At 41.2% G+C, this 22075-nt stretch overlaps 1 protein-coding gene across 1 annotated transcript in view; it reads left to right on the top strand.

Moving 5' to 3' along the window:
* The window catches only part of ANXA4 (annexin A4), a 69982-nt gene that overhangs the window by 10023 nt on the left and 37884 nt on the right, over positions 1-22075 (top strand). Inside the window, exon 2 of the mRNA XM_057742086.1 lies at positions 16319-16373. Within this exon, the coding sequence (XP_057598069.1) occupies positions 16371-16373 (3 nt within the window). The 5' untranslated portion in view covers positions 16319-16370. The remainder of the gene's footprint in view (positions 1-16318; positions 16374-22075) is intronic.

Raw genomic sequence — 22075 nt, 5'->3', positions numbered from 1 at the left:
CAGGCAGATTCTTAACCACTGCGCCACCTAGGAACCCCCCTATTTATTTATTTTTAAATAAGTTTTATTTAAAACAACCCATCACTTTCTATTTTACTGCGTTTTACTATTATATATGGTCTCCTATGTCTATAGCGTGGAAATACTACATAATTGTGTACTACTGTCTACCTATTCCCAACTCTAAGTTCAGTGACACCACATCCGTAACTTGAAATTACATGTTGGAAATGTTTCCACCAAAGAAATGGCTACAAGCCAGGGTTTTGGTTCCTTGGAGAGCCAGCTGTTAGTTGAGCCGCACACCCCTGGTCCCATCGTGTCTCATTGGTGGAGCAGGGCTGGGGTTAAGTTTGGAGGAAGAAAGCACCAGCTACGTGGGCTCTTCCAGCCACACTTCCTGGAACTGAGTTGTAGCTCTTTCTGCACAGCCATGTCATTGGGTGTTTTCCCTGTGCCTGAAAAAGAAGAGGCGGTGCCTAAGTTTCGTCGGCGGGAAGCCGGATGAGTCATGTAGTAAGGGACTTACTTTAACCTCCTGGGCAGACGTTTCCACAACTGGAACATGAAAGGTGTGGGAGAAAAACTAGTAGAAATGAAACAAAACTGTTATTCTAGCGATGGGGAAGAGAGATTTTTTAAAAAAGTCTTTATTATGGACTTTTCCCAACATAGACCCAAAGTGAGAGAGCAGTAAAATGAACCCCCATTTACCTATTCATCCCCCAGCTCAACAATTATCAACATTTCACCAAAGAAGAGACTTTTGTAACCGTTGAAGTAATAATAAGAGGGAAGAGTACGAAAGAAAAGAAGGATAGGAATAGTTTTAAGTTCTTCTCCTGAATTTTGGCTATACTAAAAGGAGAATATGAAATTGGGACAGACACATAATACTAAATTCTCGGTATAAAATATTGAATGTTATAATATATTCATAATTTCTAGAAATGTGTTAGTGAAGCACCAAGATCCCAAAAATGAGCGAGAAATGCAAACAGATAATTCACACAGAAAGATACAAGTAGGAAAAGAGAGGAGAGTGTTTCTACTACTTATTCAAAAAAGCAAGTTAGACCAATGATAAGGCTCAGTATTACACCTAAATATTAAATTATAAATAAATAATAAATCAAGCAAGCAAACAAGCTTATGGCTGGCTGGGATTTGGATATCCTTGTAAATTTGGAGGACAACTGGAGATATTTAAAATTATCAGATGTCACAAAGAATAGGTCAAAAGAAGAATAAAAATCTACAAAACTAATCATAAAGATTGTAGTCATAGCATTAAAAACCTGAACAACCAGTAGTAGAGGGACATTGAATAAATTATATCAATAAGATGGAAGAATATAAATTTAGTAAAATAATATATGTGATGACTGTGCAGAATTAGGAAAATTGAGAGGAGAGAGTAGAATGACGTAAAATGATATACATACTGTGATTACGACTGTGGTAAAAGATTGGAACAAAGTGAAAGTAGATGGTAAGTTTATATTTTTTTAAAATGGCCTTTTCTGTGCTTAAAGTTGACTTAAGAATTTACAAAATAAAATGAAAAAGGGAAATGGATGTGATTGCTAAAGGCCTTAGAGTCTCTAAAATTCTATGAAAGTAGTTCTCTTCCATTTGTAGGAGAGATCTATAAGTTTCAGCACTGCAATGGAAACTTCTGCCTCTGCCCACATTCTTGCTGGGTTTGGGAAACAGATTTATCAGATCATGCAGGGAACTTAAATAATAACAGCTGGAGGGAAAGAGAGGTTCATAGTGACAAACAAAATTAATGCTAACTATCCCAGGTCCATATGTCATTGTTACAACTACAAAATTCCGAGGTTGCTAAAACAGAAATAAAACCAAATAATAAATTTTCTGCCATGTACATTTTATAATAAATAAAGGTCATTTTTTTAAAAAGCTAACCAGTATTTTCCGTTTTATCTTTTCTGTGATCTCTTGAGGTATTAATATTAACTTTGCTTATGATCTCTGCAGATAGTCTCTATGTCTTTTAGAAGGACTCCTGCTGGAGGATTCTATTTTTAAGGGGAAAAAATAGTTGAAACTAAACAGTAGCAAAAAGAACATTATTTAGATATGATCTGTTAAGCCCTCTTAAATACACATGAATGTTTTAAGAATCAAATCTCTTGCCATTTGGGAGGGAGGGAAAGGGTGATCGTAGAAAATTAATCTCGGCCTTGATGTGCTGAATACAGAGTATTTAAGCCAAAATCTTTAGTTTCAAAGGATTTCTTGATGATATTATGCTAATCATTTTTCTCCTTCTATTTAGAGTGTATTCTTCTGCCAGTATTGAGGATGCCCAGTGGTTCCCTGAATGTTTCTTCTCAATAATTAAGTGCATTATTTTCAGGGATAAGCTTTGCCTTTAAACATTCTAAGGCTTCTGTCCTTTTTGTCATAGACCCATAATGTGTTTTTCTTTCTTTTTTTAACAAATGGGGAAATTAAGATACCAAGAAGATAAATAATTTTCCTGGTGAGATTTAAAAGAGATAATCGGAGATAATCATTTGTGTAAAGTGTTTAGAACAGTGACAGATAATAAGTGCTTAGCAATAGCTATATCAGTTGTTATTACACAAGGTATGTGTAGAGCAGTGCTATGTCATAGAAATATAAAGTGAGCCACAAATGTAAGTTTGAATTGTTAGTCACAAAGAGACAGGTGAGATTAATAATATCAGTTATCTTACCCAATAGATCCAAAGTATTATCATTTCAGTGTGTAGTCAATATAAGAAATGATTAAGCAGATATTTTACAGTATTCTTTTCTTACTAAATCTTAACAAACTTGTGTCTTTTACACTGACAGAACTCTGAATTTGGTTGCTGAAGTTTCATCAGAAATACTTGATCTGTATAGATTTAATAAAATTTAGTTTTCATGTAGATTCACATACTCACATTATTTCAACCATACATGAAAGTTTTCCAAACACTTAAGGGCCAAAAAATCATTTTCCTTTAATATTTGCATCCGCATTGAAAAAAATGGTTCATCTTTTTTACAACTGATTTGACTTTAAAATGAAAAGCGTATCACTTTTAAAACTGCACCTGTCCAAGTTAATTCACTCTTATGCCAATTAAGTCTCTTTTTCCTCACTGTGCCAGTCATAATGCTTCTGCCTCTCCACTCAGTTCCACATCAGTAAGCTGCCTTCATTTACAGTTTTTAATTGTGTCCGCAGTTATTTTTTCACACTAGAGTGTAATAATTAAAATAAGTACTTAAATGTAATTAGAAATTACAGTTTGCATAGACATCACTGTAATTCATGCTGTCTGTAAGACATATTCAAATAAACACATTAAAAATGTTGCCTTAATCCATAGGTAATATCAGTCAAAGTGAATCAATCCATTGACACCAAGTGGATTGGCAGTGCGATTCGCTGTAATACTAGAAAAGATGCAATGTGCCTGACATGAGCACTGCACAGTGCAATGGTTAAAGTGAAATGTGGCCCCCGCAAAACATTGTGGTTGTGTGTTATGGGAAAATTTCTTACACTGCCTCAATTTTAAATTTTAATTAAAATTAAGCAGAATTTAAAGTTATTTTCTGTCACACTAGCTGCATTTCAATTACTCCGTACCCACTTGTGGCTTGTGGCTGCGGCATTGCACAACACAGCTGTAGACTGTGTCTGTCAAAAGACAGGGTGAACAGAACACCTTCGTCCCATCCTGTGCACCTTTTTGTGTTGGCATCAGCTTTAAGCAGGAGAGAAAGTCATTTGTACAGTGCCTGGTCGAATTCCCATTTCTAGCTGGTTTTCTCTGTTTCTTTCTGCCTCTCCAAGGTAGCATCTTTTCCTACCCTCAATGCCTGGTTCTCTGATACATAAATGATGCATTTCCTCCAGGGTTCTTTTCATTGGTCACCTTTTCCTGCCTCTACTCGGCCTCTTGTCTGGTTTGGGGATGAGTAGGGTCAGTAAAGGGTCCACCTCACAGCTTCTCAACTCAGGTGGGTGGGTGGGCTGGGGTTTTCTGGATAGATCTTCACATCAGACGGAGCATAACCCATCTCCCCACTCTCTCTCTCTCTCTCTCACACACACACACACACACACACACACACACACACACACACTCACTCCATCTGCCTCAAGTTAGTTTCAGTTCCTCTCAGCTTCTGGCATTGTCTCATGTCAATCCTAGTCCTTTGGATTTTGTCACGAGTTTCTTCCGTTGCCTCCATGAGATTTTTCATGAAAAAGCTGGGAGAGGCTGCATCAGAAATAGCACGTTCCCTCTGTGAATCAGACATCCACTGTGGAAGAATTTTAATAGTTCTGTTTTTGTCATCTTCAGCCAGAGTCAGCTTGAACTCTGCCGAGATTTGGAAACAGGACCCTGCCCCGGCCCCCTGAGAGAGTGGCCGATCCGGGGGGAGGGGGGCTCGTGCACAGAGCTAGGTCTTGCCTATTTGCAGGGCATGGGAGGCGCCAGAAGAAAGTGTGGCATTTAAGAGAGCAGTGTTTATTCTCAGCTCACTTCCAGACCTCCAATGTCGAAGCGGTATAAATCCGTGAGGGAACACCTCGCTGCTTTTCCTGTTCATCTGGGGAGAGAGTTTTCTTCCCTTGTGGCGAACAGAAGTGGTGGTGTTGGTAAAGAAAGGCCTGGGCAGCAAAATACCTGTATGATAAAACCTGGCAGGACAACAGGAAGGGTGGCCACATCAGGCTTTCTCAGCGCCTCTTTCCCAGCACTCGACTCCGGGACTGTAGTTTCTCATTCTGGTCCCGTTTGTCTCCTTCCTTCCTGCATCACAAGGATTATGTAAAGAAAGATGGAGTGGATTTTAGTTTCTCTGGGAAAGATCATAAGAGAGAGGCCAGATGTTAGACTCGGGGTTCTTTTTTCTGATGAGGTGCTCCCCTTGTTTACTCCTAAGACTTATAGTGGCTGAGACAAGACGGGAGATCAAGCGTACTGGTCAACCTTGAAATTTGAGTCTCAGGATATGGCGGCCTGTCGTTTGTGATTCACAAGGAGAGGTTGGGTGACCTGGGTGCAGTTGGATATACAGAAGCTCTGGTGGTAGAAGAAACAAGAACAGGAGATCTGCACCAGTAGCTTGTGATCAACTGGTTGGGGTTCCTATGTGAACTGCTAATGGGGTTCCTGTCTTAGAGTCTTACTTGCCTGGAATAGTTTACTTATGGCATTTCTGAAGGAAGAACATGGAGTTAAGTGACCTTTCACACGTTCCTTGAGGGCCTCTGATTCTAAAGTAACTGGGAAAATGGATCTGGAAAACAGTGTAACCTGTGGCAAAGCTTAACTTTGCTGGACAGATTTTCCTCTTTGAATAGTTGTTATACCTGAGGAAGCATGGAGTTACCTGTGATGCTGTACAAAAGCTGTGTGGATTTTTGGATTCCACTGAGTTGGACTCTGCCTTTGAGTGGATATTGCTAAATGAAGGCGAACAACAGCAGCCTTCCCCTGAGAGGCCACTGTCAGCCTACAAAGCTGATATGTGTGTATCTTAATCACATACTTTTGGCTGTAGGCATGTTTAGTATCTTACTGAAGTATCATTTACATACAATAAAATGAACACATCTTAAGTACTTAGTTCAATGAGGGTTTTTTTTTCTTTTTATGGAGTTCATTTTTTTTTAATTACTTTAAAAAATTGTGCTAAAATACACGTAAAATTTACCATCTTAAGTATTTTTAAGGACTCAGTTCAGTGGCAACAAGTACATTTACATTATTTTGCAACCACCACTACCACTCTTTCCATCTTGTGGAACTGAAACTCTGTACCTACTAAACTGTAACTCCCTTTTCGCCCCTTTTCCCACCCCATGGCACTACCATTCTACCTTCTGTTTGACTACTCTAAGTACCGAATATAAGAAGAATCATACTGTACTGATCTCTTTTGTGTCTGGCTTATTTTACTTAATGTCTTCAAGGTCCATCCATGTTGTGGCATGTGTCAAATTTCCTTTCTTTTTAAGGCTGAATGATATTCCATGGTGTGAATGCACCACATTTTGTTTATCCATTCATCTGTCAATTGACACATGGGATGCTTCCATCTTTTGGCTATTTCAATTAATGCTGCTGTGAACATGGGTGTACAAATCTCTCTTGGAGTCCCTGCTTTCAGTTTTTTTGAAAGACTCTCTCTCTCTCTCTCTCTCTCTATATATATATATATATGTATATATATGTCTCCAGATTGTATATACCTAGAATATATACCCATAAGTAGAATTGCTGGATCACATTGTAATTATTCTATTTTTAACTTTTCAAGGAACCACCATGCTGTTTTCCATAGTGGCTGTACTATTTTACACTCCTCCCAGCAGTACACAAGGGATCCAGTTCCTCCACATCTTCACGGACACTTGTTATTTTCTGGTTTGTTTTGTTGTAATAGTAGCCATCCTGATGGGTGTGAGGTGAGTTCAGTGAGTTTTGACAAATGTCTACAGCTGGGTTCCACTGCCCCAGTCAAGATAAGGAACATTTCAACCACCCTCTAAAGTTCCTGGCCTCATGCTCCTGTACAGGTCTATCCTGGCTACCTCACCACTATCGCCAATCCCTGACCCTAGGCAACCATTTTTGTGCTTTCTGGCACTATATGTTAGCTTTGTTTTCTTCTAGAATTTCATATGAATTTCATATAAACACTTTGTCCAGCTTCATTCACTCAGAATAACGTTTTAGAGATTCCCCCTTGTTATCACTGTATCAGTAGTTTGCTGAATGGTATTCCATTGCATGCATATTCTGCGCTTTGTTTACCCATTTATCTGTTGATGGGCATTTGAGGTGCCTCCAGTTTGGAGCAGTTGTGAATAAGGCTCATGTGAACACACTTGCCCAAGTTTTTTTGTGGATACGGGTTTTCACTGATCTTGGGTTAGATAAGAGATGGAATTGCTGAGTCAAAGGGTAGGTTCATGTTTAACCTTATTAGAAACTGCCAAATAGTTCTCTCAAGTTCACAATGTTTGAAAATTTCAGTTGCTCTACATCTTCTCTAACATTTAGTGGCATCCGGTTTTTGGTTTGTTTTGTTTTTTAGTATTTATTTATTTGGTTGCGCCAGGTCTTAGTTGCGGCTCCAGGGCACCTTAGTTGCAGAAGGTGGGCTCCTTAGCTGTGGCATGCGAACTCTTAGTTGCAGTATGTATGTGGGATCTAGTTCCCTGACCAGGGATCGAACCCGGGCCCCCTGCATGGGGGGCACGGAGTCTTATCCACAGGGGAAGTCCCCGTGTCCAATTTTTTTCTTTACCTTTCTTCTTTTTTTTTTTTTTTACCATTTTAGAGGATGTGAAATGTGGTTTTAATTTATATTTTCTGCATAACCAATAGCAATCACCTTTTCATATATTTGTTGATCATTCATATATCTTCTTCTAAGTGTCTTTTCAAGTCTTTTGCCTGTTTAAAAAATTGCCCTGTTCATCCTTGTGTTATGATTTTTTTTTTTTTAAGAACGAAATGCTCAGGAGTATTTCCTGATGTGGACCATTCTTTTTTAAAAAAGTCTTTATTGAATTTGTTACAATATTGCTTCTGTTTTATGCTTTGGTTTTTTGGCCCAGAGGCATGTGGGATCTTAGCTCCCTGACCAGGGATGGAACCTGCGCCCCCTGCACTGGAAGGCGAAGTCTTAACCACTGGACCACCAGGGAAGTCCCAATGATTTTTAGTTCTTTATATAGTCTCCAGTCAAGTCCTTTGTCAGATGTATGTGTTGTGAATGTTTTCCCCCAATCTATGGCTTTTCTGTTAATTTTCTGAGTAGTGTCTTTTATTGAGCAAATCTCTTTGAATTTTGATGAATCTTATCAATATTGGCTTTAATGGCTAGTGTTTTTTTGCTTTCTATCTAAGAAATCTCTGCCTACCTCAAGGTAGAGAATATATTCTCCTAAGTGGATGGAAAGTAAACTGCAGTGTGACTGGAGTAATTGAATCTATGCTAATGCTTGCTTAGAGAACACCATAGGGCTCAGAAACAAGGCGAGAGGAGGAGACCCTGGGGGGAAGAGGGCCCTTCTTGGAGACCAGGCCTTCTGGAAGCCCAAGGAGCCAAGGCAGTTAACATAGTCTAGTGACCTCAGGAGCAGCCAGTTCAGTTAAGTTCAGCAGGCATTTCTTATAGATCTACTATGTGCAAGGCGCTGCTAAGAATTAAAAGCAGGAAAGTGGGGGCCCAGGATGGGAGTCTAGTGAGCAAATTCCAGGGAGGGTGCTGTCTTAGCATTCAGACAACTCTGAGGACAATGATGTCAGAGAAGGGGCACACACAGAGGACCCCATCGACTTGATGGCCGGAAGGACCCTAAGGGAAATCTGATTTGATGTGTTGGTAAATGTGAAAGCCTGAACTCTGTACACCACAGATATTTTTAATATGAATGGAGTGGGTTACCCACACCTTAAACAGCTCACTAAACAGGTAATGCTAGACTATATGGTGGATAAAGGTTACTTGGAGAGAATAGTCATAAAAAGAATAGCTAACATTTGTTGAGTACATAATATGTGCAGGATTCTAAGTACTTTATATGAGGTAATAGCTTGATTCATCTTTGCAACAACCCTATAAAGTAACTATTGTTATTAATTCCTTGTTATCAATCAGGAAACTGAAGTACAGAGAGATTATAATTTACTCCAAATCATACAGCTGGGAAGTATGTGTGGGAGAGCTATACACCCAAGTGGGTGGGCTCCCGGCTTCAGTCTCTTTGTCACGGAGGAAGGATGGCATGGAAAGAAGGGTGGTTCCAAGGAAGGAGGTCCTGCCTGTCTGAATGGCCATGGAGATTAGTGACTAGGCTGTGGCATTGGCTGCACCACCCTCAGATTTGGACCTTCCCATTGCTGTTTCCCATCAGGACAGCACGATTTCTCCGGTACTAGTGTGGACCTGTCCCACCTGTGCTGCCAGCACCTGCCAAACCGTGGGTCAGCAAAGGAATCCAACACGTTACTGTCACGCATGTCACACAGAGGCAGACCCGCCACTTCCTGTAGACATGTTTCCTGTCTACATCAATGGCTGGGCTGGGCGCTTTCTGTAGTCTTCTCTACTCTTAACAATCCAACACTGGTGCAAATGAGCTCTTTTTGGGGCGGGCATTTCCGCTCCATTTCTACTCCTGCTTTCTTTGTGTACTTACATCACAGCCTTGGGCTTGCTCTCTCACCTGTGGTTTGCTAGACGTTTCGATCTGAAATAGGGGAAGATCAACTCTGGGAGATCAAAAGAATAGTTGTGTTTTAAGTCTGGAGGGGTACTGCCTCTAATAACATAAGTAAACTGCCATCTGGGGTTTGAGCAAACATGTCAGGGCTGCGCCAAACCCATGGTAGACTTTGAATGAAAGCCCACGCTGTCTTCAGTTCATAGCATAAGCTGGAAGAGCTATTTCCAGCATCCCTTCCTTCTCTCCCTACTAGTGTACACTGGACAGTCTAAATGTTGCTGGCGTTAGGATAAACATAACCAAATGGGTCCATTATTTTCTAACCTTTAACATTGAATTCAGGCTATCCAAGCGTGTGATGTATCGGTCAGTCTCTGAAGCAGGCTGCACTTGGGATACTTTCATATTGTGGTTGGAACCCCTGCGCTGAGTACAGGATGCTGGGCCCTCCTGGGTGGGGAGAGGCACAGCATGTGCCTGGATGGAATCCTCATGTCCCTCTCAGCTGGAGGTGGCACGACTCTGGCCGTGTGTCTGAGAGACAGTCACAGAGCCACGTTGCCTTGTTCTCCCACTGGAAAGGCTGGATGGCTGAACCAGGCAGGAGCATGTGGGGTTAGAAATGTGCTCTCTTCAAACATCAACAGCCTTGTAGTCAACACTCTTGACTGGGAGCTGTCTGCCCGTCAAAGTGTGGTCTAGTTTCCAGCGGGTAAGTCTGGGAGAGGAGTGTTTTTGTTGTTGTTTTGTTTTGCATCCAGAAGAACAAGAAGGCATTTAGCTCAGCAAACGATGTGACAATTTAAAGTTTTGATTCCGTTATTACTCTAAAAGCTGCTAGCATTGACACCTGCCGTAATGCATAATTGTACACACGTGTTACACATGCATGCCTTTAACATGGTATAGTACTAAGGTCTCAAGTCACGGCTGTGACTGAAAACACAGCTCCTACCACCTACTACACGAGTGACTTTGGGCATCATGCTCAACTTTTCTAAAATTTAAGTTATCACACCCAGTTCAGTGGACAATGAGACGGCGAAAAGATACCGTTTTGATAAAGCACCTAGGCATTCACTGTAACTAAGTGGTCAATAAATACTTATTTAAAAAGAAAGTCCCTCCAGCTCCAGCACACATAACAAGGAACACAAGGCCAGCTTTCCCGATGCTGAGCCCCTGAGCAGTGGCAGAGGCTGTCCCATGGAGGAGTGAGCCCTCTGACCAGATGGAGGAGACTGAAGGCTGGGAGATGAGCCTTGGGAAAGGTTGTAGAGTCCTTGCCATGGGAAGGAAGTTCAGGCAGAGTTATCGCCAACCGCCTCCAGGATTTTTTTTTTTTTTTACTGATAGGCTACTCTTGAACAGACAAGGCACAGGGGATAATTTTCTGTATGAAGCGAATAGATGGGGAGACTAAGGTGTGCCTTTTAGCACCTAGAATGGTACCTGGCCTGCGGCAGGCATTCAGATCGTGTTTGTTGAATGAATGAGCATGAAACACCAGTGTAACTATCCTATCAGTTCCATGATTGAGAGCAGTAATTGGTGTTACCAATGCATCAGCTTCTTGTTTCTATGATCATAGCCTGAGAGGACGAGGGGAATCCGTTTGTCTGCAGTCAAAAGGCAGAATAATTTTAAAACACCACCACCAACCAAAAAACAGCCCTCTAGAATTCCAAAGATGTCCAGTCCACAGGTAGCATTTGGAGTCACTCAGATAACGAAAGAAAATTACTTAGGAAAATATGAAGCCTTATACTATGAAAGCTGAATACAGTACCCAGCGAAACACTTACAAAATTTATGAGAATATGTGTTGATTTGTGCCCTGCTCGAAGCTTGTGCTGGGGGAGACTGAGGTATTATGTGAAGTAGAAAAGACTTTTAGCAAAGCAAGCATTGAACTAAGAGTGCAGGGCCCAACCAGCTGTCCAGCAATCGTGGCCACCTCATTGCTCTTTTTATTTTTCTAATCTTATCTCTTAATACAATACAGAACTCACCATAGCCAGCTTTCATTATTATATCACCCAGTTGGTTTGTAAAGTGGAGATAATATCCTGACTCCAAAGATTATTGGGCAGATTAAGATCATGTAGAGGAGTCTGTAATAAATGTTCCTTCCCTCCTTCTCCCTGCCTTTTGGACGGAGGAAAATCGTTGGAGTAGAAGACTTTAATAGACTTTGGCGTGACATGGGAATGGTAGAGAAGGAGTGGGGTTGTTTTCAATTATATGTAAAATCGTTGTGTTTTTTAATTATTTGTGGATTGACGTTATTAACACTTCTCGCAACAATGCTATGAATAAGTGGCTAAAATTTAGACAAAAGACTGTTAATAAGTTATTTGCCAGATAATATGTTGGAATAGATTCTTCCCAAAGATTGCTTAGCAAGTAGGTTTCCAGCTTTGCATTCATTTCGCCTACACACTCTGCCTTGGGTTAAATGTTTGAAAATGAAAACCCCATCCCAGCAACAGAATTTCCTTTACCCTTAGAAGAGTCTAAGTTCCAAGGAAAAGGAGTTGGTTTCATGTTCCCATTCCATAGACAGTTTTAAAAGCCTTCAGTGCCTTGGGTGGGGCCTGGTCACACTCACCACAAATCCACAGACTAAAAGTTTAAATTCGTCATCCTGTGGGATGTAAAATGAAACCACGTACCAAAGAAAAATGGTGAATGACGCACTCACATGTGATCTTCCGGGGAGGAGAGGGATTCAGTAAGAATGTGTCACAAAGACATCAGATCCCTTCATAAGGAAGGTTGCGATGTGGGTCATTGTTATGAATCTGAATGGAGGCTGCTGAGTTATGTCGGGGTGTCAAGGACAGCATCTGGTACTGGCGTGAATGCGTCATGGCGCCGCATCCAGCAGCACCAGAGAAACTGTATTTGTTAGCACATCAAGAAGGGGTTCACCTCTCAGGGACAGGCTCATATTTATAGGCACATCACATACATGCACTCATATGTTTGCACACGCCAATTTATTTCTCTATGTTGAGAAATATATCTGTTAATTAGACAAAAATCCTCATACTCCAGTACTTTGTAGACAGGTCCACATGGGAGGCTAAACTCTAGTCTAAAGGTTGCTTGGCAACCAAGGAATCAGAACAAAGAGTTTTAGATGGATAAAATTCATCTTCACAGTGGGGAAAGGTCTGACTCCTGAACCATTGATCCTGGGGCCAAACCACCCCCTGTATTTTTTAATTTAAAAAAAAATTATTTATTTATTTATCTGTTTAGGCTGGGTTGGGTCTTCGTTGCTGTGCACAGGCTTTCTCTAGTTATGGCGAGCTGGGGCTGCTTTTCATTGTGGTGCTTGGGCTTCTCATTGCAGTGGCTTCTCCTGTTGCAGAGTATGGGCTCTAGGCGCGTGGGCTTCAATAGTTGTGGCACACAGGTTTAGTTGCTCTGCGGCATGTGGGATCTTCCCGGCACAGGGATTGAACCCATGTGCCTTGCATTGGCAGGCAGATTCTTAACCACTGCACCACCAATGAAGTCCCAAGCCACCCTTTCTTGAGGTCAGGGTCTTGATGAACTTTGCAGAGTACTCTTCTCTGATGGTTTTGCGTTGAGCCTGCATTGCTGATGGATACAGTTTTTCTTTGAATATGTCTAATATAACACCTTTCAGCAAGCTAGCTTCATCTTGGGAGCCATTCTTCCTCCTTGAGATGAGTTTGCATATCTTTGTTTTGATGATTATTTACTGATTTTACTAGTCAATCTAGTTTGCCTGCTTTCCAAGTTCTGGGTGAGTGGGGAGGAATGCACCACATTGCTACCTGTATGGCCTACTGAAATATTACCAGGAGTCAGGGCCTTGTACACGTACCTGCAGTCTGCTGTAAGGACATGAGAAAACTTTGTGCTTGAGTTAGCACCTGGCTTGCCGATTTCAGGCAGTGATACAATAGGGTACATACAATATGGATGATGTAATAATTATCCTCTGAACATCCTATAGGAAAACAATAGGGATGGGTTCTTGACACACCTAATTTTTCTTTATGAATTCATCGTAAATTATTTCTGAAAGTGTATGTAATCGTACGTGAAATAGGCTGAACTTATGTATAACTTGTTATTCGCTTATGTAACTGCCATTGGGATAGAAGTCTCTTACATTTAGTTCCCAGCATTCTTTCAGTTGCTCAAAACTACGTCCTAAAATCTTCAGGAGCCCTATCCTGAGCCCTGGGTGAGGAGTTCCCATATTATGAAGATGCAGTTTCTTGCCCACTGCATAACATGTTGGTTTTTTTAAAAGAGATCTCGAACATATGGTCCCTTCAGCCTTCATCTTTCCATCTTGAAGAGTCCTGATGCGTTTAAGGTCACTTAAGCGATGCCCCAAACTGAATGTGTCTGCATTTCACAGATATAAAAACTGAGGCACAGTTGCTAATTATTTGCCCCCCTGTGAGACTCAAAGGAGTTTGGACAACCCAACACAAAGTCTGAGTCATTGTGAACTTGGACATACTGGTCAGTTTATGGGATTGTAGGCTGGCCTTCAGAGAGAAGGAGCAAATGAATCAAGGAGACTGAGGCAGAAAAAAATCCTTGGCTCTGCAGGCCCGTGGACGTGTGGGCAGACTTTTAGAGATGGAGTTTCAGGTAGAAGGGCCTTTCATCTCCTTAGGGCTGATTACTCTGTGAGTTGAGAAGAGGCCTATAGTAATTTTGTGTTGGAGAGGGGTGTTCTATTCCTTCCCCCATTCTTGCCAAGAGTTATTGAGATGCCACATACTGTGCTAGAAAGCATTTGTGTGGGTTCACTTTACACGTATTATCTGATATCTAAGGAAAGAATCAAAGGGTGCCACTCACTGCTTTTGTTTCTAAAATCTATTTAGAAACTCAATTGGTACTAGTAAATAATAAATATACAACGGCTGTCTTTATATAAATGGACTTATGCTATGTGCTGTCCAAGTTTTAAAATAAATTGTCTGGCTAAAAGCACCCTGTGTTCAAGTGTGGTACAATGTTTTCCTTTAATAAATTATTTCTAGCTCATTGATTAATGATTCTCAGTATTTCCCGAAGGCTTTGCTCAAGCAGCCACTGAAATTTGAATTTTATATAATGGGAATGTGTCATGAAATATTATTTTTTTGATTTTTGGTCAACCATTGAAAATGTAAAACACCATTCTTAGCTTGCAGACTGTAGAAGTATAGAGTTTGGCTCCTGAGCTGACGTTTGCCAGTCCCTCTTCTATACCATTATCCTGTTATATTTGCATCTTACTGGTGTCTGAAATTGTCTTATGTATTACTTTATTTATTTGTTGTCTGACTTTTCTGGCACACTGTGAGCTCTGTGAAGGCAGGTTCTTTGCCTTATTCACCGTTCTATCTCTATCAGCTAGAACAGTTTCTGGGATATAGAGGTGCGTTATGAATATTTGGTGATTGAATGAATAAATCCATATAGTTGAGGAGCCACTAAATCCAATAAAGCCTTCCTTCCAAATATCTCACGTGTAAATCCTATTCCAGGAGCCACAGCCTACCCAGATCGTTGCCTCTGTTTTAGTACTGATCTTTGTTCCTGTACGAGTACCTCAAGACCTCCTGACTCCTTACCTCTGACTCTAGTCTACCCTCTACTATAGTAACATGCTAAAGTATATTTTGTCTTACATCATTTCTCTGCAAAACCCAAACCTTTTCACTCTTTTCCCATTCCTACAGTATAAGTCAAACTCCCTTGGTAATCAGTTCCCCACCTGCTTTTCCACCCGTGTCTCTGAGCCGTCCCTGGAAGGAGCCCTCTGCTCCAGCAGCCTCGTCGCCCAATTGTCCCTGAAGCCACTGCTCATTCCGACCTCTGCCCCTTTGCTCAGGGTGTGCCCAGAGCCAACTGACATTCCCTGTAGGGAGGGATCCAGCCCAAGGTCACATGAGGTTAAGTCTGTAGCAAGTGATGGGAAACAAGGAAGAATGAGCTGAGCCTCAGAAAGTGGAAGAAGAAGACTGAATGTGGCCAAACATGACTTAATCAGTGATAAAGGTTGGGGGCGGAGGGGGAAGAAGGATGTAGTTATTCTAGGGGAGTGATTCAAAAGGGCCGCCTGGCAGGGTTATCTAGGCCAGGGCTTTTCAAACTGCTGTGTGGACAAATATTTGGGGAATCTTGTTAAAATGCAGATTCTGGCAGTAGGTCTGGGGTGGGGGCCTGGAATTCTGCATTTTTAAGAAGCTCCCAGGTGATGCCCATGCTTCTGGTTCTGGGATGATTCTTTGAGTATCAAGGATCTAACTACATGCTCAGGAAAGAAGCCTTTTCCGTAGAACCTGGTTGTGGAAACAGGAAGCCAGTTGGCCTGCCCCTCAAACACCTGCCTTCAATAAAAACATTTCTTGCATTCTAAACAGCTGAATAAATGTGTGATGACTCAAGTCTTCTTGCTGAAGGAGGGGGTGCTGAAGAGAACTAAGGGCAAAACTGAGCGTATATGGCTGCAGCTTCAAGGGAAGAAGCACCTTTAAGTCCTGAGATGGTGGCAGTGAAACTGGTCATTGGGAAATGAAAAGTCTAATGTTGGTTGGGCCAGTGGCCTGTCATACACAAATGTGCGCGTGCGCGCACACATTCTCTCTCTCTCTCTCTCTCTCTTTCTCTCTCTCTCATTCAGGGTAAAGGCTGGAATGCAGTCCTTTTCCCTGATGCAGTCGGATTATCTTTTCTCTCCAAAAGGGCACCTCTTCTGATCCACTAGAGCTTCCAGTGTAGAATATAGGCTTGGCTTGAGGACAAGCAACGTACCTCACCCTAACTAAGCAAGAAGAATCATTTCTGTAATGTGTTATCTCCAAGCAGAAGAGCAGATAGGAAAGTATTTTGCTGGCGTAATTAACTTGCCTTTAATGATTAGCCTGCTTCTTGTCGTTTTGGCTAATCAATAGCTGGCCATCTAATGAAATTGGGTGTTACTTCTCTGTAGCTTAACTTTGTGCACACTGTATGTTATCCTGATTAATGATTTGAATGACAATGTCTCTCATCACAGTAATTTCCCTTCTGCTTTTATCACAGAGGAACTTCTGCTTGGCTGACTGAACTCTGATCCTGACATACAGTCAAAAACATGGTAAGCTGGGGATACGCCTCACCCTCCCAGGTGCCAGCCGCAGACAGGTACAGGATGTGTCCTCGGGGACTGTTGCCTTATACAAAGGGTTGTTTGCTCAACAGAGGGGAGGACGAGGAAATGGAAAGGCAGTTTCTTTTTTCAAAAACACCATTTTAACGTCTTTCAGGGGTGGTGAGTAACCTGACCCTGAAAATTAATTCAAAGAGGGACTCCTTTGAATCCTTGTAATATCCTAAGAGACAGAAATAAGTTATAGTTTTCTCTCTGCAGAAGCACACCATGTTCCTTGTAGAAATTGTGGGCAAACAAAAAGGAAAAACTCAAAATCCTGCAGCTTCTCCCACCAGGAGATGACCACCGTCCACACTTCAGTGTAACCCCATCATTTCAGGCTCAGCAAGAAGGGTGTTTCTTAGCTTGTCATCCGCCTCCTGCTGTTGCCTGTGACTGGACTCCTCGGAGCCTGGTTATCTGATCTCTGGGACAGGCAGGGAACCGGATCCCTTTGCGAGTTCCATGCTCACTGCTGCTGTGGAAGCTGAGCCTTTCAGCTGCAAGCATGGCTGCACCTGAGGCTGGCCACCTGCTCTCCTTCTCCTGCCCAAATACGGTTTCTGAATAGGCAGGTGAGGCTCGATCCCTTTCTTCTAGGAAGAAATAATAGAAGTAGAATCTCACACCTGGAGAGGAACTAGACAGTCCACCAACTCCAGATGCTTTCCTTTAGGAAGAAGGATGTGTAAATGATCCTGAACAAATAGTAATTCTAGACATTCTAGACATTCTAGAATTTTCTTCATCATCCACGACAGTCAAAGGCTTACTCGTGTCTGCACCAAATCTCTTAAATGCTTTCCTTTAAAATCTGTTTGTTCTCTTTTTAAATAATTAATTAATTAATTTATTTATTGGCTGTGTTGGGCCTTCATTGCTGCATGTGGGCTTTCTCTAATTGCAGAGAGTGGGGGCTACTCTTTGTTGCAGTGCACAGGCTTCTCATTGTGGTGGCTTCTCTTGTTGCAGAGCACAGGCTCTAGGTGTGTGGGCTTCAGTAGTTGTGGCAGGTGGGCTCAGTAGTTGTGGCTCGCGGGCATTAGAGGGCAGGCTCAGCAGTTGTGGTGCACGGGCTTAGTTGCTCTGCAGCATGTGGGAGCTTCCCCACCCAGGGCTCAAACTCGGGTCCCCTGCTTTGGCAGGTGGATTCTTAACCACTGCGCCATCAGGGAAGCCCAAAATCCATTTGTTCTTGATGGAGTCTTCCTGAACACATACAACGTTTATTCGGAAATGCTTATAGTGTCCCTGCTTTGTGATGGTATTTGGCTCTGAGGGCCCATCATTAATGGGACGCTCTTCCTCTTCTGAACAAGCTCGCAGCCTTTCTGTATGTGAAAACTGTAACCAAGTGACCCTTTAGTGAACTTTCCACTGAGGAAAATTACCTCAGTTCCTCTCACCTTTCCTCCTACAACCTGTTTTTCCATTATGACTGTTAATTATTTGACAGATAAAGGACATCTTTAAAGGAAAGCCATACCGTATAATCACAATATTATAATTCCCAGTTGTTTTCCATCACTTTATTTTAGACCCTACTCATATGATAGCGGTTTTGAAATAGTAGTAATAAGAACATAAGGAACAGTTAATGTGTTCGTTTACTCTCAGCTTTGCTATGCTAACATATGCTTATGTTACACCTTATAGCATATTAAAATTATTTACTCTCGGTGGAGTTATGGGTATTTTAATTTTCTTCTTAATTCTTTAAAAAAAACTTCATTGAAGTATACTTGATTTACAATACCATGTAAATTTCGGGTGTACAGCACAGTGATTCAGTTATATTTATATACCGTGTATATTCTTTTTCAGATTCTTTTCCCTTATAGGTTATTACATAATATTGAGTATAGTTCCCTGTGGTCTACAGTAGGTCCTTGTTGGTTATCTATTTTATACATAGTAGTGTATATATGTTAACCCCAGCCTCTTAATTTAATTCCTCCTCCTATGCCCCAGATTTTCTTCTTAATTCTTTAAAAAATTTTTTTCCCAAATCTCTACAATGACCATAGGATACATTTCTAAAAGGAAAACATGTTTTAAAAGCCATTGTATTCAAATATTAACGAAAAAATTTTGAAGGTGTAATTTATATATAGTGAAATGCACAGCTCTTAAGATTACTGGTAGATTAGTTTCGACAAGGACAAATGTCTGCACCATGTAGGTTACACAGTAACCTTGATAAAAGGGGTTTCTTATCAAGATAGAACATTTCATCACTTCAGGAAGTTCCTCCATGCCCCTTCCAGATCAGTCCCCACCCTGCTCTGCATTCCACTCCAGAAATGGAACCATTGTTCTGATTGTTTTCACCATAGATTAGTTTTGCCTGTTTGAGAACATCCTATAAATGGAATCATAAAGCATGTACTCTTTTAACATGAGCATTATATTTTTTGCAATCCATCCATGGTGCTGTGTCAGCAGTTTGTTCCTCTGTTCCTTTTTTATTGCTAAATATTTCATCGTATCGTATCCCAAACTTTTGACGTTTATCATCTTCATAATTAATTATTTTAATAACTGAATAACACTTGATCAATTATGATATAACACCGATTTCTAGCTATTTGTTCATCATGCTTCCCTACATCTTCTCTGTTTCCTTTGCTGCCACAAGAAGCTTTCCTGGGTCGGAATCCCCTGTCTTCCTGGAACAGATAATGATGCATTATGCCCTGGAATTGAATCAATATGGACACTTTAGAGCTAACAGAAACACATTTCTTGGGCTTATCTTGTTCCTGGAAAAAAAGAGTCACTAAGAGCACTAATAGATAAGCTGAACTATCTTATCTTTGCATATTCCTCTATTGATTCATCTTGTTAGATATTAATTTTAATCCCATACTAGTGCCCCTCAGCAACGCAGTTTGCTTTAAAAGTCAAATGCAATGTTTGAGTACCATCCAGAATTTTTTCAATACTGGAGTTCTGAAAGAACCTTGTGGAACATTCGACTCAGAAAGCTCTCTGAGGGTGGGGCCAACGGCTGAGCTAGGCCACTTGAAATTTTGATAGCAAATCACCAACTTGCTTATTACTACTGATATATAGTAGAAGAAAACAAGTAAAATGCCTGCATTAATTTCCTAAGGATGCTGTAACAAAGCACCACAAACTGGGTGGTTTAAAAATAATAGAAATTTGTTGCCTTGCATTTCTTTTTTTTTTCTTTCTGTTTCTTTTCTTTTACCTGAATTCTATGTTCATCTGTGTGATCTCTGTTTTTTTACTTTTTTTTTAAGATTTATTTTATTATTTATTTATTTATTTTATTTTTGGCTGCGTTGGGTCTTCGTTGCTGCCCACGGGCTTACTCTAGTTGCAGTGATTGGAGGTTACTCTTCGTTGTGGTGGCTTCTCTTGTTGTGGAGCATGGGGCTTAGTAGTTGTGGCTCACAGACTTAGTTGCTCCATGGCATGTGGGATCCTCCTGGACCAGGGCTCAAACCCGTGTCCCCTGCATTGGCAGGCAGATTCTTAACCGTTGTGTCACCAGGGAAGCCCATCTTGCATTTCTGGGGACTAGAAATCCAAAATGAAGATGTTGGCAGGGCGATGGTCTCTCTGAAATCCGTAGGGGAATTCTTCCTTGTCTTCTGGTGGTTTGCTGGCGGTCTTAGGCACTCTTTGGCAGAGATTGGAGTCAACAACACATTATCATGTGGTGTTCTCCCTGAGTGTCCTGTCTTTACATGCTGTTTTCTAAGAAGGACACCAGTCATGTTGAATTAGCAGCTCACCCTACTGTAGTAGGACCTCATCTTGCTTTAATTAATTACAATTAATTAATTGTATCAACAGTATGTCCAAATAAGGGCACATTCTGAGGTATTGGGGGTTAGGACTTCAACGTATCTCTCTTGGGGGATCCAGTTCAGTGCAAGTGATCTCTTTACCTCTTGTGGACTGCGAGTCTCATTATTGATTACAATTCCCTCTTGCTTTGGCTTCTAGGCAGAGAAGTTTCTGGCTCATGTCAAATAACTACACAGGCCCTTAAAGTCTCCATTTCCATTTCTTTCCATTCCCATCTTTACCGTAATTTCCTATGTTTTGTATCCTGCCACTGAATTTCTTCATCTATTTATCTTTTATATTGAATTATGTGTATTTCTCTATGCTGCCTCATGTACATAAATAACATTAATAAATTAGTAAATACATTAGAAATACTCAGGGCACCTTGATCTTAATTAGTACATTATCTCTAAGTCATAATTCAACTGAATGATTCCTACTGGTTACTAACCCATGTTTTGCTTGTTGATGTTTTTAATTTGTAGTCTGTATTTGCAGAGGGTCAGATTCGCTAACTTTTTGTCCCTTGTACACAGCAGAGTATGCCTCACTTTAAGTCCTGCTGATCACTTCCGGTGATGCTAGTCCTCGTCTCTGGTGTCTAGAGCTGCTGTCTCCTCCTCATGACTTCTCGTCCTTCCCTCTGCCACTCGGTCAGGCTTCTATCCCCACCATTTCACTGTAGAATCTTTTGCCAGGGTCACCAGACCTTCCAAATCTGACCATCCCTTCTGTGTCCTCCACTCACATCTACCTTAGCAGACACTGACATCTCCCTCCTTCCTCAGCCTCTGGACAACACATGATCCTGGTTTTCCTTTTACCTCAAGGACCAGTCCTTCTTGGTCATCCATTCCAGGTCCTTCTCTGCTGGACCTATACTACTGGCTTGTCCTAGGACCCCTTTTCTTCACTTTTCTCCCTAGGTCATTTCGTCCAATAGCATCCAAACACTGATGTGTCATAAATTTATTACTCTAGACTTGCCCTCTAGATTTACGTTGTATAACCAACCATCCTTTTGACAACTCCACTTAGATGTCTGGTGGACAACCCAAACTTAACATTTTGAAAATAGAACTTCTAAATCCCACTCCGCACTGCCACCCCAAATCTGGTAGTTCTCCAGCTTTCCCCATCTGGGTAAATGATGCCGCTCTCTGCTTGGCTGCTCAGGGGAAAAGACTGAGAGTTACACTTGCTTCTTTTCTTTTCTCACCTCCCACATCAGTCCATCAGCAAGTCCTGCCGCTTTTGCTCCAAAACATGTGCTGAGTCTGTCTGTCTCTTTCCATTTTTACTGTTTCACCCTCATCTACCATCATATCCCTGGATCTTGGCCCAGATTCTCAGTTGGTCCCTCTATCTCCCTACAGCAGCCCAAGTGATCTTTTTAACATGTAAATCAGATCATTTCCTCCATCACTTTGCTGAAAACCTACCAGTGGCTCCTACTGCATTTGGAATAAAATAGAAGCTCCTCTCCGGCTTGTGAAGGCTCTCGTTCTGCCCTAGGCACCTCTCTGATTTTCTTCCTTTTTTGTTTTTAAAATTTTTATGAAAAAGTGTAAACACATAACAAAAGTAGACTGAATATTAAAAAGAACCCCTTTGTACCTATAATTATTATTAACTCATGGTTAATAATTGTATAATAATAACTCAACAATTATTAACCCATGGTCAGCCTTGTTTCTTCTCTATCTCCACTTACTTCCCCCAACCTGTGTTATTTTGAAGCAGATTCCAGATATCTCATCCTCTCATCTATAAACTCTTTCAATGTGTGCAAGATTCAGACTCTAAAAAAATAAAATATCACCACA

The sequence above is a fragment of the Hippopotamus amphibius genome, chromosome 7 (assembly GCF_030028045.1).
Source record: "Hippopotamus amphibius kiboko isolate mHipAmp2 chromosome 7, mHipAmp2.hap2, whole genome shotgun sequence".
NCBI lineage: Eukaryota > Metazoa > Chordata > Mammalia > Artiodactyla > Hippopotamidae > Hippopotamus > Hippopotamus amphibius.
Note: the sequence above shows the minus strand (reverse complement) of the source record. Positions and strands in the feature narration are given on the sequence as shown.